The sequence below is a fragment of the Fundulus heteroclitus genome, chromosome 7 (genome assembly GCF_011125445.2).
Source record: "Fundulus heteroclitus isolate FHET01 chromosome 7, MU-UCD_Fhet_4.1, whole genome shotgun sequence".
Lineage (NCBI taxonomy): Eukaryota > Metazoa > Chordata > Actinopteri > Cyprinodontiformes > Fundulidae > Fundulus > Fundulus heteroclitus.
Genome location: NC_046367.1, coordinates 30,178,568 through 30,193,838, shown reverse-complemented (window position 1 = coordinate 30,193,838; position 15,271 = coordinate 30,178,568). Strand labels below are relative to the sequence as shown.

Genomic DNA, 15,271 nt, shown 5'->3' with positions numbered 1-15,271 from the left:
TGAAGATTCTCAGTCATCCAGGTCATGATCATTCCAAAATAGTTAAAAACCAAAATACTGGACTTTTTTCTGAAGTTTGAAGACGTTTCGCCTCCCAACCGAGAAGCTTTGTCCATTCAAATGTCTGGAGTACTATTGAGTTTCAAAGCTTATATTATTGCCCAAACAAAGTCCTTGTTATGGCTTAAGTAACATGCAAATTAAACCAAAACTGGTTCAACCCTTATGAGGAGTGGTTAGGCTCATTGTTGGCCTGCAAAATAGATCGAACCTGGTCCACGCCTCTGCAATGGAAAGTTGTTAGGGTCGTTATTGGCCTGGCTTATAGGAGCAATGTTTTTGTTACCAGGGTTGGAAGGAATTAAACCTATTGCTGTGTTGTAAGTTTTGGAGAGTTAGAACCTAAGACCTCGTCCTCTGTTTAAAGTTGGTGTTTCTCTCTTAATGTAAATGGCTTCTTTCACGCCCCGTTCAAACCATCTGTCTTCCTTGTCCAAAATGTGAACATTTTGGTCCTCAAAGGAGTGTCAAACACAGGAGAGCTACCTTCCAGGACAAGTGTCTGCTGGGCAATAATATAAAGCTTGGAACTCTACACTACTCGAGACATTTGAATCGAGAAAGCGTCTCGGATGGGAGGTGAAATCTCTTCAAAATTCCAGTTATTTTTTGTTTTTTAACGTTTTTTGGAATAAGGAGCCCTCGGTGAAAATCATGCTGCAGCCTCTACACTTAGCAGTACCCTTGGTAAAGATGTGTAAAAAGTGGTTACAAATTCAAGCCTTTATAGCATAACCCTAAAAGGGAAGAATGAAGAAAAAAAACTGTAACCTTAAAGCTTTTACTTAGCAGAAAAGATATACAAAACTGATTTTTATATGGGCCACATGGACAGTTACCCAGGGGAGCATAAAAAGGGTTGCAAACAAGCCCCATATAAAATTAATTAGATAAACTTAATTATCCTTCAATTTACCCTAGTCACCATGTATGCAAGTGCCCAGCTTCAAAAAATCTAATCCGTAAGTTTCTATGTTCATTAGGTAAATATTATATGATGCAAAAGCTTTTCTCTGCTGGTTCCTCTTCAAACCAGAAAATATAAGAGAAGTTAGAGAGACAGAGATGACAGACCCCTTAATCATCTCATAAACGCTTAGATCACCATCACAGGAACGTGAAGAGGATATATATTACGGTCAAATTGTTACTTAGTGGGACATTAAAATGGCCAGCCAGTGTATTAGCTGGATGGAGGAGGGTTGAGGGGAAGGGAGATGCTGTTTACTTGATGCTGTGCTGCAATTGGAGAATATGAATTAGGTAGAAAGATAACCTACGCAAAAAAATAAACTGTTCTCTTATTTGTCCCTTTTTGATCAAGGAAATAAAGCTGACCGCTCCTGAGCAGATCCTCTGGCATTCACTTTTAACATTTACACGGCCTCATCATATTATACCCCCCAAAACCTCAGAAAAATTGTATTTGTTGTCATGACCCCTTTAAAAAGTCTAATGACAGATGGGAAAAGGGATCTCCCAGAAATACTGAGCACTGTGTTCTGGCTGCCCATACTCAAATATTGTTTTCTAAAATGGAGCTACTTAAGTACCAACAGATCTCTCAAATATTGCCTCTAATAGGGTAGCAGTGTGTCCTGTATTAGGTGGGATGTCCCGTCTTTTGAATGTATTTTACATTTTTTGTCCAGTGCATGGAATTCTGAACTAATATCAGAACATTTGAAAGAAAAGCCTGGTGGATTTGCCCAAAATCTGAAACTGGGTTATCATTGGTTTACCAGTTTTACCAGCAAGGGTAGTAAAAAGTAAGGTCCTTGTGATTTTTATCTAAAACTATTTTATAACAGTCCCTCTTAGGAATAAATGTTCTGAAATTCAATGATTTTTTTCTATATCAATATGAAGGATTATTATTTTCAAACTTTTTATGCATCTTTATCAGGTTTGTGTGTTTTTGTTGATGGTGCTGTGTGAACAGATTTTATTTCTTGTCACCTTTAAAAAAATAAATTCTATATCAACAAATTAACCATGAGTAAATTTAATACATCTGTCATTTTTAACTGTTCTGACATTTAAAGCTATAGACTTTAGCAATCAGTCATAACATTAACCTTATTAAGATTAAATATCTGATTACAAACGGTGAAATTTTGACATCTGTTTGTATCTTTGTTTTCTGTCTCAGTTGGTTGATAATCCTGATAGTTCTCGGTTTTGTAAGAAAGCCAAGATGTACTTTACAGAGCTGTGGAACATTTTGGACGTCCTTTCCAGCCTGCTGTTCTGTTTAGGACTTGTATTCAGGTACCTTCTCCGTCATGCAGACAGACACGGGAAAATGTTTCAGCAATTGCTAATCTGTGACTCACCAGTTTTTTTTTTTTTATTTACTTGTTACTTCAGGCTGACAACCGAGCTGTTCTACACAGGTAAAATCATCCTGTGCATCGACTTTGTGGTCTTTTGCCTCCGACTCATGGCAATCTTTACCATCAGTCGCACGTTGGGACCTAAAATCATCATAGTCAAGAAGATGGTGAGGGGTTTGCAAAATTATTTAATGATAAACCTGACATAATGAGGAAACAAAAATAAAAGACTGTGTGGGCCGGCCTCTAAATTCCGCCTCTAAAGAATGTGAAACACTGCCTTTTGTGCTTTGGCTGCCGGATCCACCATGAGAGAATAAGTTTTATGTTGTAGACGTGTGTAGGTCCTGCAGCTAAATTGAAAAAAAATGTTTCCTAAAATTTTGGCCGAAGGCACAATAAACACCATTGCAGAGCTGAAGTACAATAATTCAATTCAATTCAATTCAATTCAATTTTATTTATATAGCGCCAAATCATGAAACATGTCATCTCAAGGCACTTTACAAAATCAAGTTCAATCATATTATACAGATTGGGTCAGATTATACAGATTGGTCAAAAATGTCCTATATAAGGAAGCCAGTTGATTGCATCAAAGTCCCGACAAGCAGCATTCACTCCTGGGGAACCGTAGAGCCACAGGGAGAGTCGTCTGCATTGTACATGGCTTTGCTGCAATCCCTCATACTGAGCAAGCATGAAGCGGCAGTGGGAAGAAAAACTCCCCATTAACGGGAAGGAAAACCTCCGGCAGAACCGGGCTCAGTATGAACGGTCATCCGCCTCGCCCGACTGGGATTACAAACTGCATTTTGTGGACTTCCTGATAGTAAAGAATTACAATAGTCCAGCCTTGAAGTAACAAATGCATGGACTAGTTTTTCAGCATCACCCCTGGACAGAATGTTTCTAATTTTGGCGATATTCCGGAGGTGAAAAAAGGAAACTCTGGAAACCTGTTTAATATGGGATTTAAATGACATGTCTTGGTCGAAAACAACACCAAGATTTTTAACTTTATTACCAGAGGCCAAGTTAATGCCATCCAGATTAAGTGATTGATTAAGAACTTTATTTTTTGAAGACTCTGGCCCAAAGATTACAACTTCTGTCTTGTCAGAATTTAAATGCATATATATATATATATATGCAGCACTGAGATCTAACAGGACAAGTATAGACACAAGTCTATTATCTGAGGCCATGAGAATATCATTGGTGACCTTCACCAGAGCTGTTTCAGTGCTATGATGAGCTCTAAAGCCTGACTGAAACTCCTCAAGTAGGTCATTACTTTGTAAATGTTCACATAGTTGATTAGCAACTACTTTCTCAAGAATTTTAGATAAGAAAAGAAGATTAGATATAGGTCTGTAATTTACTAACTCATCTTGATCAAGAGATGGTTTCTTAAGTAAAGGTTTAATATATCCATATCCATTTACCAAGGATAGATTCATCATGTCTAAAATAGGACCACTGATCAGAGGGAATACCTCCTTAAACAACTTGGTTGGGATTGGGTCTAACATACAGGTAGAAGGTTTAGATGAAGCTAAAATTTTAGATAGCTCAGAAAGCTCTACTGCTTTTAAACAGTTCAGACACTGCGCAGGTTCTAAGGATTCCTCCAATGCTGCCTCACTTACTGAGGATGAGGTAATCATGTTTGGGAGGATGCCAATTATTTTATTTTTAATGGAATCAATTTTATTTATGAAGAATCCCATAAAATCATTACTGCTAAGAGCTAAGGGAATGGATGGATCAACAGAGCTGTGGCTCTGGGTAAGTTTGGCAACTGTACTGAAGAGAAATCTAGGATTATTCTTATTCTCCTCAATTAATGATGAAAATATGCTGCTCTAACTCTGCGAAGGGTCTTGTTATACAACAATAGACTGTCCCTCCAGATTAGGTAGGATTCCTCTTGGTGTGTAGAGCGCCATTTTCTCTCCAATTTCCTAACATTGTGCTTCAAGGAACGCAGCTCTGAATTAAACCAAGGAGCCAGCTTCCTGTGAATAATCACCTTCTTTTTCAAGGGAGCTACATTGTCTAATGCAGAACGCAATGACGAAGTCATACCGTTTACAAAGACATCTATTTGTGAATTGGAAGAAACAACATTGCTGCCATCTACAGGGCATTTCTGCAATACGGAGGATATTAAAAAGGGGACAGACTCTTTAAGTTTTGATACAGCATTATCCGATAAAGGTCTACTATAATGGAACCCTCTTTTGGGGGTGGAGAACTCAGTTAGATTAAACTCAAATGTTATTAAAAAATGATCAGATAGGACAGGGTTGTGAGGAAATACTGTTAATTCTTCACAATAGGGCTGGGTATCATTTAGGATGAGCCGATTCCATATGATTTTTGATACATAGCTCACGATACAATACCATTCTCAATATAGCTCAGCTTGATTTGATTTGACTCCAGTATCGATATTTATTGAATTTAAATTAATGCTCAAAGTCCTTCAATCAACAAAACCAGCCAAATATCACATTTATGTTAAATTTATTAAACGCTGATATGTTAGGAAAATAAAGTGCGTTTGGTTCAATGCATTTAAAGTATCACAGAAACCAAAAATGTGCATAGATAAAAAGTGCATCTATATTGCTTTAAACTAAACATATTGAAAAACCAGGAGTGGCACCCACTCTCACTCGCTTATTAAAAACTGCTGGCTGAAAAATCAGTACTGAAACAAACAGAACACAATGTCAAAGAGCTCTTCCTCAACATAATGTGAACTAATCACAAATGCCACTCTACTCTGTAATATTTTTGTTTAGAAACAGTAATTGGTCAACATGTTCTTGTCATGGTTTAGGTTTTTGTCTGCCTTTAGTGTGCAATTCCTCAGCCCTCCCTCGCTCTGCTCCAGACACTAATTAGCCTTAACTCCCCGTCACCTGTCAGGCAGCAATTAACCTGATCTGCCATCACCTGTTTCCACCGCTTTATAAGACTCACCTCTTTCTGTTCCCGTTGCCGGTCCATAGCGTTCACTCCCGCTCAGTTCTCTGCCAGTATTCTTGTCAGCGCCGTTTTGTGACCGTCAGCCTGAAGACTCCTTTCAACCTGGTTTTTGTTACAGTCAGCCTATAGACTTTCCGTCAGTTTGTTTTCTCCAGAACACGGCTCAGACGTTCAGCTTTCCAGTGCACGGTTCAGACGTTCTGCTCTCCACTGCACGGCTCTGATGTTCAGTTCTCCAGTGCACGGCTCCGATGTTCAGCTCTCCACTGCACGGCTCCGATGTTCAGCTCTCCACTGCACGGCTCCGATGTTCAGCTCTCCACTGCACGGCTCCGACGTTCTGCTCTCCAGTGCACTGCTCTGATGTTCAGCTCTCCACTGCATGGCTCAGACGTTCTGCTCTCCACTACACGGTTCAGACGTTCTGCTCTCCAGAACACGGCTCTGATGTTCAGCTCTCCACTGCATGGCTCAGACGTTCTGCCCTCCAGTGCACGGCTCTGATGTTCAGCTCTCCAGTGCACGGCTCTGATGTTCAGCTCTCCAGTGCACGGCTCTGATGTTCAGCCCTCCAGTGCACGGCTCTGATGTTCAGCTCTCCACTGCACGGCTCAGACGTTCTGCTCTCCACTACACGGTTCAGACGTTCTGCTCTCCAGTGCTCTGCTCAGATGTGTTGCTCTCCAGCGCTCGGCTCAGATGTTCTGCTCTCCAGCGCTCGGCTCAGATGTTCTGCTCTCCAGTGCTCGGCTCAGAGGTTCTGCTCTCCTGTGTTCGGCTCCAGAGTTCCTCCCGGTCAGTCTCTCCACACTCCTCCTGCCGGCCAGCTTCTACACCCTACACCTCCGTCTGTTGAAAGACTCTGGTCTCATCATTCATCTTCCACACCATTCAATAAAACTCACTCATAAGAACTGACTCTGTGTGTGCATGCTGTGTCCGGGTTCATCCCAGAAAAATATCCTAACAGTTCTAGGTTAAGTGTATTGTGCAGTGACTATCTCCTGCAGTAGAAAATACACATTCTGAACACTTGTTGCTGGAATACACAGGTAGGTTTTTGCAAGACGTGACTAAAGTAGATATTCTGTCTGGTGCTCTTTCCACCAGCTGAGTGGATTGTCACCCAAAAAAGACATGGGAGCAGTTTCTTTGTATCGTGTCAGCTCCTGTTCAGCCCGTTCTTGTGTGGTTCTGTGCCTCGCTGCAGTACCTGTACTATATGTTTGACCTAGAAGATCAGCTAGACTGCAAGACTGCCTTGCTCTCTTTGTGGGCGGACTAGTAGAGATGTCTTGTTTATATTCACACAAGTGTCCTTCACTGGCATCTCATTCAAAATCTGCCAAATGTGTATTCCCCCCCCCCAAATTTGACATTATGGAAGTACTTATTATAGTCATTTTTTTAAAACCTAAACATATGAGGTATGAAGTATGTCCTGACGTTCATCATCAGAGAAGAAGGGAAGTGCCTTGAATGTTGGATCCATAGCTGCACACATAAATTATCTTTCTGCTGATTCTTGTATCTCTTGTTCAGGTCCTCACAAATAGCTGATTTTATTTATTTCACTAATGCAGGGTCAGATTGGTTTTCTTAAAAGTCATGAAGGAGCGGAGCATGAAGTGGTGCCACAACTGATAAGATTGGGGAGTTTTCCTGAGACATTACAAGTGTCGCTGCCTTCTTGGTCTTAATGGCATCCACAATCTCCTCAGCAGGTGTTATGTCTGACTCGCTGAGGATGCAGACTTCTTTCTCTGTTTTCCTACCTTCACCAGACAAAGCGGAAAATAAAACGGGTTGCTGTTCACGAAACGTTGAAACATGTCATGAGCGCTGTTCAGTCAAGTTACGACATCAGTTAGCAGTTTATGTTCAGGCAACTGCAGTAGCTTTTGATTTTGTTGCAGGATATTGTTCGCTGTAGCGCTGTGCCTGAACAAACTGGTTATGCAGCTCACTCATCAACAAACAGGCAACATTAGGAAGTTTCAGTGCGCATTGTGATGCCAAGTTAAGAGTATGGGCAAGGCGCTTGAAATTCAACATACAAGTTAGCTCATCTGCGGTGGTCAGTTACCTGCATTGTCTGTGACAATGGCCGTGTCTTTGGCTGCTATGCCCCACTCATCCAGCACAGTTTTCATTAAATCCGCTATGTTGGTCCCTGTATGGCTCTGTTGCATGGCTCATGTTTGTAAAACAAACAGCATTAGCTCCCAGTCCTCGGTAATGAAATGACATGTGATCGTCACGTGATTCTGTGGTTCAAGACGTCCACCAATCACATGAAAGGGCCACTCTTGCAGCTAAACTTAGGTGTGCCTAAGGAGTATGAAGAAGTAAAAAAACGTGTCAAAACTTCACTATTTCAGTAATATAGCGACTGGTTGGGATGACGTAACGTGGCTCCAGTGTATTTACCTATGTAGTGAAAACCTCTTTTTTTAATCACGCATTAAGGATGCAAATCCAGGCAGATAAAACACACCAGCGAGTCTGCCTCTGTGCATTTCAAACAATTGGGGTCAGTGACAACCCAAAGGGTCAGACCACAAACCCGTATGCTATCCCATGGAATGCGAATTGTAAGTATTTCTGATGTGGGGTGATAAATGGGTATGTGAAAATAAGCATCTTTCATGTCCATTGATTTGAATCAATTGCACGCTCGCAGCAGAGAGATGTGAGTCAGCCTCCTGAATTTGTATTTCCTCAGATGACGGTTCAGGGCCCGTATATATACACATGTGCAAAATGTGTATACACTCAGTGCAGAGAATGGCTCTCATTCCTCTCCCCTTTTTCTTCAGAACCAGGAAATACCTTGAGTAAAACCTGATGTAAGAAAAACTTTTATTGCCCCCTTTTCCTTTAAGATGTAAATTGCGTGCTGACACTGTTTGGAATGATTTTCCCCCAAAAAAAAAACTCCACAGAGGAGACAGGGAAAGGTGGAACAGCCCATGGACGTAGTGAACTGCCTTGCTGACCGCAGGTGGAAGAGGAACAGGTTGGGGACGTGTCTGAGGGGATTGTTTCCAGGACCTGATGTCAAAGCTTACGCTTTAGACACCTTTGGGATCCTAAAGCTGGGCGTCGGGTGAGCGGCGGCCGAAGGGTATGACAGATGGGAAGCCAGAGTGGCAGCCGCGGCAGGATGCACTTTCCTCGGCAGGCATAGTTTTGGTGAATCATCATCCCTCAGAGGTAAAAGGTCAGAGGAGAGTCCGTTTGAATATCCAGATTAGTGACTGATGTTGAGAGTGGAATATCATAGCCAGAGAAGGTGATGCTGGTGATGTCAGATGACCAAACCTGATGGCTTCAGTCTTGGACCTGTTTAGCTGCAGAAAGTTTTGTTTTATCCATGTCTTTACCTACTTCAGGCAGGTGGTCAGATTGGATGATGGCAGGGCAGCAGAAGGGGTTGGGTTTGCCTTGAGTTAGAGCTGTGTTGTATTTTTTACATAGACCTAGAGTCTACGTAAAAGAAGAAGCTCTTGTTTTTCTTCAATCAGGTCGTATTGGAAAGCATGATCAGGTTTGGGATGTCAGTGTTGTAGGCAACCTCTGTGAACTAAAATCTAAACATAGTTGTATGGTACAAACTGCAATAAAGGTGATAGGAAGGACTGATAGCTCCTCCCTGAAGTGCATCTATGAACAGTCTGTGCACAGAGTTGCTCAGAGAATAAACAGGGTTGGGCCGACCACTGAAACTTGATGGACATCACAGGTGACGTTGTGCGCCAAGGATTTAGCCTCCCCCAAGGCAACATGCTCAGTGTGGTTGGATGAGAATCACTAATAGACAGAGTCAGAAACACCGATTGTGGCAACGTGGTGGGAGCAGGAGCTCCGACGTCCTGCAGATAATCTCTGAGCTCTCAGCTTGTCTGGAGAGGGAAGGTGACCGATCTGCGTTGTCTCAAGTCCGCTTTCCTGCAACAGCTGACAAAAATAAACAAAGCTTTTTCAGCATTCTTTACTTCAGCGGCTGGTTGCACAGAAGCTAGACTGCAACTTAGCTTCTGATTCTGGTCGGTTAATCTCCAAACTCAGTCGGGTCCACTGCCCCGCAGAGGAGGATAATTCCTCTCCTGTGCTGGTTTCGGGATTTTTCAGGCTCCATGCCTGGCTTGTGCAGCTGGCTTCCTAAATCAGCCACTCTCCTTCTTTGTCTCAGGCAGGAAGAAGACTGAGAGTCTTTGTCTGTGTGGCTCGCAAGGCATGGCTAGCAGTCCCAGCCCCACATGCCCTGTTTTCCAGAGCTGACCCAGGAAGAAGAGACTGAGAGTCTGGCCAAGAGAGACCTGACCTATTGTGTGTTGGGATTGGTCTGGGCTCTTAGCAGGGAATCCTGCTGTGAGGGCTGTCTGCTTTAGGTGTGAAATACCTTTTGGTCCCTCCTCCATGGTACATCTTCAGAATTCAATCTGATTCCATTCATTCTCTCATCATGGCTTTAATATCCTGGCACAACACCAGGGGTGTGGAAGGGGTCCAGGGCACAGGTGGATGGTTTCATCTTTTTGATGATGTCCTCGACCTCTTGCTGTGAGATGACAAAAAAAAAAAAAAAAAAAAACAGCACAGAGGTTGAGAAATCCCCCGCTGTGGGTCGGCAACTGGGAAAGGCAGTGTGGAGTTACTAGATAGAAGAGATCGGATGAAAAAAAGTGATGGGATTTTTATTCCTCTCTTCTGAATGAAAGTTTGTAGTTTGAGGATGTCATTTATTGTAGACAAAAAATTCTTAGAGTTGCCAGGACTGTTGTTGATAATGTTGTAATAAAACTGTGAACTTGCATCTCTCAAGGACCTTGCATAGAACTTCTGATGTTCTAGGTAGGCCTGCCTTTGAACAGTGAGTCCTGCGGTCTTGAAGGGCCGATCAAGGACACAGCCAGCAGTTTTCATTTTCTGGAGTTCATTGGTGTACCAGGGGGCTGAGCATAAGAAGCTGACAGTTCTAGTTTTGACAATGGCATGGAGATCTAGGAGAATGTTCAGAGATTGGTTGTAGAAGTCAACTGACTAATGGGACCGAGGAGAAATCAGCAGAGGAAAGATGATGAAGGTCTATGGTCACATTGTCTGCGTTGATCTTTTTTAGGTCACTTTAGCAGATTTGATGCTTGTCTTTGGTATTTGGGGAAATGAATGACAGCTCCATTGAGATGGTCTTGTTGTCAGACACACCCAGATCATATGCCAGAAGCTTGCTAATGGGGGCAGAGTTGGTAATGACCAAATCCAGTGTGTCCCCAGAAATGTGCAGTAAGGAGTAACTGCAGAGCTGTGTGGGGACGTTCCGACTGTGTGGGCGTTCCGACTGGGCGGTCCTTCTGCGCACAGACATGTATACGTAGACGCCGCGTTGTCGGGTGGGAGGCGTGCCGACAGAGCGGCCATCTTAGGTCAGACCAAGGTGCAGTCAGACACAATACAAGTCAATTCAGGAAAATGTACTTTATGTTTTCAGACACTGAATCCGGTGAATTCTCACCCGTTTTCCAGATAAATCAACTGACTGAAAACGTCACCCCTTTAGGGGCTACATAGGACCAATTGATTGAATTCAATTATTGTCTAACTTAATAAATTATTTCGAATTTGTATTGAAAGTAAGCAAACTTCCAGAGCTCCGTCCGAGGATGCCCGATTTTTGCTCCGCTTATGGGTGCGCAAATAAAAGGACACTAGGACACTTGTTTTTTATTAAACAAACCATACATTGAAAAATATTGCAGAGTTACACAAAAGCATCCGAAGCTTTCGTCCGTTGTAAGGCAGGTGACAGTCCGGATTTTGAATGCCCCACACGCATATTTGTCCTTCTTTTTCAGGCAGGAAGCAGATTTTTTTTTCCAACTTTGCCTGGCTCCATGCAGCAAAATGTCCAATCGCCTACTCGCTCGGATCTGGTTTATTACCTGGGATTACATGTAATTAATACGCTGCGCTGCAGCTGTGTGACAGAAGCAGCGCTGTCAACTCTGCCTCTGTATACTTTCCTTTTTTTTCTACAGTCGCTGGTAAATTTCGTGAGTTTTTTTTTTTTTTTTTTTTTTTTTTTTTTTAGCTTTATTTTTGAACGTGCAGTCGCATATTTGGGGTGTTTCTCCAGTAGAAGCCCTTATCCCGACAGGACAGAATTGTATCGTAGGCTACTACATATAATAGCCATAATAGTCCTCGCGCTGTTGCTTTCTCCTGACACCGCGAGCCGGTTAATATCTGTCTGCATACAACGCCGTTATTATTACAAATCACATGTGGTCCCTAGGTAAAACTAATACCCTGCGATAGGGATTTTTTTCATCGGGACGGATTTTTTCAGCGGGACGGACATTTTTCGTCCGTCCCGCTGAATGAAGGAGATGGAGGGAAAAAATATATGTATTGAAGTGGGCAAATCAACGAACCAATCAGCGTTTGCGTGGGCGTTCCGACAGTGGGGGCGTTCTTACGCTCTGCAGTTATACCCTTCTCGAAATGTGTGGGGCCATCAACATGTTTTTGGAGGTTGAGGGAGTGCAGTAGTTACAGAAACTCAGCTGAAAAGTCGACATGAATATTGATATCTCCAAGTGTAAGAATATTGGCAGAGGTGGTTGTGAGTGTTGTGAGAAGGTCATGTATATCTGAGATGAATGCTGAGTTGGGTTTGGGGGGCCGGTAGAAGAGGAGCATTGTCATAGGGAAGGGAGGGGGGTTACATTTAAATGATAGGCATTCAAATGAGAACAGAGAAGGCACTTCCCTTTACTGTCCTCAAATTAATTAAGACAAAAAAAAGTATTCTGATACCCCGGAAACTAATTCCAGTTTTAACCAGCAACCAAAGACATGGGGCCAACTCCCATTGACTGCGCATGCACAAAATGAACAGAAAATCTCCTTTCCTTTTCTAATGGTTTCCTGGGGGTCTACCCATATAGCCCACACCAATTCCAACTTTAATAGATAGTTTGACATTTTTAGGTAAAAAATAATCGCATTTGCATTCAAGCCCTGTAGTCATATAACCCAAAAGAAATATTTTAGTGCAGCAAATTTTGATTTAGACCAGTTACATATGCACAGATAGATCCCTAGTTATACTCGAGGACCTGCCCCTTTCCCCTGGATGAAAAAGGTGCTTGTTTTAAAATTTTAAATAAAATGTATTATTTTTTTCATTCATTAAAATTTAGATGACAAATTCCCTTTCTGCGATGAATTCCTCCTCAAAGTGTTTAGATGTTTGAAGGGGATCCACCAGCCAAACCGCTGTAACCTGTGACCCCTTACATCAGAGATAGTTTTACTGTTTTCTAAATTAGACCGGTTGACTAATTTGGTATTATCTAAAATCTTAATTTGATTTGAAAGCCCAAAGGAATAATTTTTTTTTTTACCACAAACATTATAGAGGAGAATGTCAAGCGGCTCTCTTGATAAAGTGTTCAAAATAATTTAATAATAATAAAATGTTCCTAAAAATTGATTTTTATAACCTGACTCTTGCCAGATAGATGTAGTTCCGTCAAGCTCCACACGGCGTCATTGTGCCAAAAATCACAGGGCAGCCTGGCACACTGCCTACTGAAACCTTTATGAAACAAATTTGCTTCAGATGATTAAGTCCAGATTTTCTACAGTTATAGTCAAGATGTGGATAAACGAATTCTGATGCTTTTCTATATATTCATGAGGGCTTTAACATAGTTTTGCAGTGTTTATTCTGAATTAATATTTAGGCAAAGCTAAACAATTTGGAGTCTTCATTAGTTTAATAATAATAATAATAATAATAATAATAATAATAGAACATGATCACTTCTGCATCTTAACCCATCCCCTTGGGGAGCAGTGCGCTGCCACTGTGCGGTGCTTGGGGAGCCAACTGGGTACTTACAACCTTCTCAGAGCGCAAGCGCACTGCTCTAACCACTAGGTCACCATTCCACCTATAAATCAGACATAGTGACATTTGTAATAGTGGTTCCACTTAAAAAATATTTTTTATGCCTTAGTGTCAGAAATTGCTCCAAAAACCCCTGGGCTTAAAGGGATAGGAAGAAAAAAAAATTTGATCTCTGTGGGAGCTGCATGCCTGTAGAAACACTAACCAATCCCTGCCATTCAGACTGCCATTAAGTTGAAATATTAATATATTGTTTGATTACTAAAAAATATGCACAACATGGCCCTGTTTAATAGACTGGTGCCCTGTCCAGGGTGTACCCCGCCTCTCGTCAATTGACAGCTGGAGATAGGCACCAGCTCCCCTCCCGACCCCAATAAGATACCGTCCAAACTCATTGACCAGATTAACTCCAGGGGAATATAGATTATTTTCACAGCTTCTTCTCAACAACGAAAAAACAGCCATTTTTTCTTCTGGGAAACTTCTCTTAGTTGGTCTCTTACAGACATACTTCATGTGGCTCTCTGACTGTATCAATAAGAGTTATCCATGAGCAACAGTCACATGAAGAACAAAAAAATAAGTTACCTCTTGCATGTTAAATACATTTTTAACCAAATAAATGAACCTTATTAACATAAATTTATTGAGTTAATTTTTGAACGTTTCATCTCAAATACCAAAAATGTATTTATTACCCTTTTACCTGAATAATAAAAACAATGAAATAAACATGTGACAGTAGCCTTCAACGGCAGCTACAGTCTTTTTTATTTGATGTAAGTTACTCTATTCAATTAAATGTGTGTTGATTGTGGTAACAAAAATGTCTTGGTGTGTTTTTTAATCGTTTAAACCAATTTGCTGATGAGGGCCATTTTTCTTTTCTTTTTTCCTTTTTTTGGGGGAGGGGGCTCAAACCCCTGCCTCCAAAAATGTCTGTGCACGTGCCTGTTTCTAACTGAAGTACTTTTTTGTTCCAGATAATGGATATGTTCTTCTTCATGTTTCTGCTGAGCATCTGGGTTGTAGCGTATGGTGTCGCCAAGCAAGGCATCCTCATCCATAATGACAGTCGGTTATCCTGGATCATCCAGGGAGCCATTTACGAGCCGTACCTCATAATATTTGGAAATTTCCCTAAAGATATTGACAGTGAGTGAAGAATTGCACTGTGTAATTTTATTATGAGAGGAAAACTATTATTTGTGCGTACTCTAAGCAAGTATTCTTAGTGATACAGCTTGTTCCAGTTTCAGTGTGTTGTCTCCTACAGATTCTGACTTCAGTATAGACTCATGCAGCATGAACGGTACAGACCCTCTGAAGCCCAAGTGTCCTGTGCTGAATGAAAACCAAATGCCGGCATTCCCCGAGTGGCTGAACATCATCATGCTATGTGTTTACTTGCTCTTTGTCAACATATTGCTGCTCAACCTGCTCATAGCAATCTTTAAGTGAGTCCTTCCCATCACAACACTCGACGATGTTTGGTTCCGACTTAATGAATCTGTAAATTTTTCACCTTCACAGCTTCACGTTCCAGGAAGTGCAGGACAACACTGACAAGATCTGGAAGTTCCAAAGATACGAGCTGATTAAGGAATACTACCGCCGCCCTGCCACTGCGCCCCCTTTAAACATTTACAGTGTTTTCCATTACTTCTATTTGAAGATAATGAGGCGCAACAAACCCAGAAAACACAATGAATTCAGTAAGGCTTTAGCCCCTGATTTTTAGATGTGTGATCGTTTACAAGAGTTGATCTCAGGTTCACTGCTTTTGATAACCATCTCCATCTACTATATTATGTAAAATAAGTTTTTTTATATAATTTATTTTCATGTATGCATGCTTTCTTGTAATCTTTTATTGTTCTCTACATATTACTTGAAGAGCACCAATCAGTTTTGTATTATCTGAATTCTTGTTTTTTCAAAGATTGACCTG

The 15,271-nt window shown here is 41.5% G+C and overlaps 1 protein-coding gene across 1 annotated transcript in view; it reads left to right on the top strand.

Annotated features, from left to right (window-relative positions):
• LOC105937157 (transient receptor potential cation channel subfamily M member 2) overlaps nt 1-15,271 on the top strand; it is a 111,970-nt gene that overhangs the window by 49,286 nt on the left and 47,413 nt on the right. Inside the window, exons 18-22 of the mRNA XM_036139759.1 lie at nt 2,213-2,331; nt 2,431-2,563; nt 14,304-14,475; nt 14,597-14,777; nt 14,854-15,035. Of these exons, the coding sequence (XP_035995652.1) occupies nt 2,213-2,331; nt 2,431-2,563; nt 14,304-14,475; nt 14,597-14,777; nt 14,854-15,035 (787 nt within the window). The remainder of the gene's footprint in view (nt 1-2,212; nt 2,332-2,430; nt 2,564-14,303; nt 14,476-14,596; nt 14,778-14,853; nt 15,036-15,271) is intronic.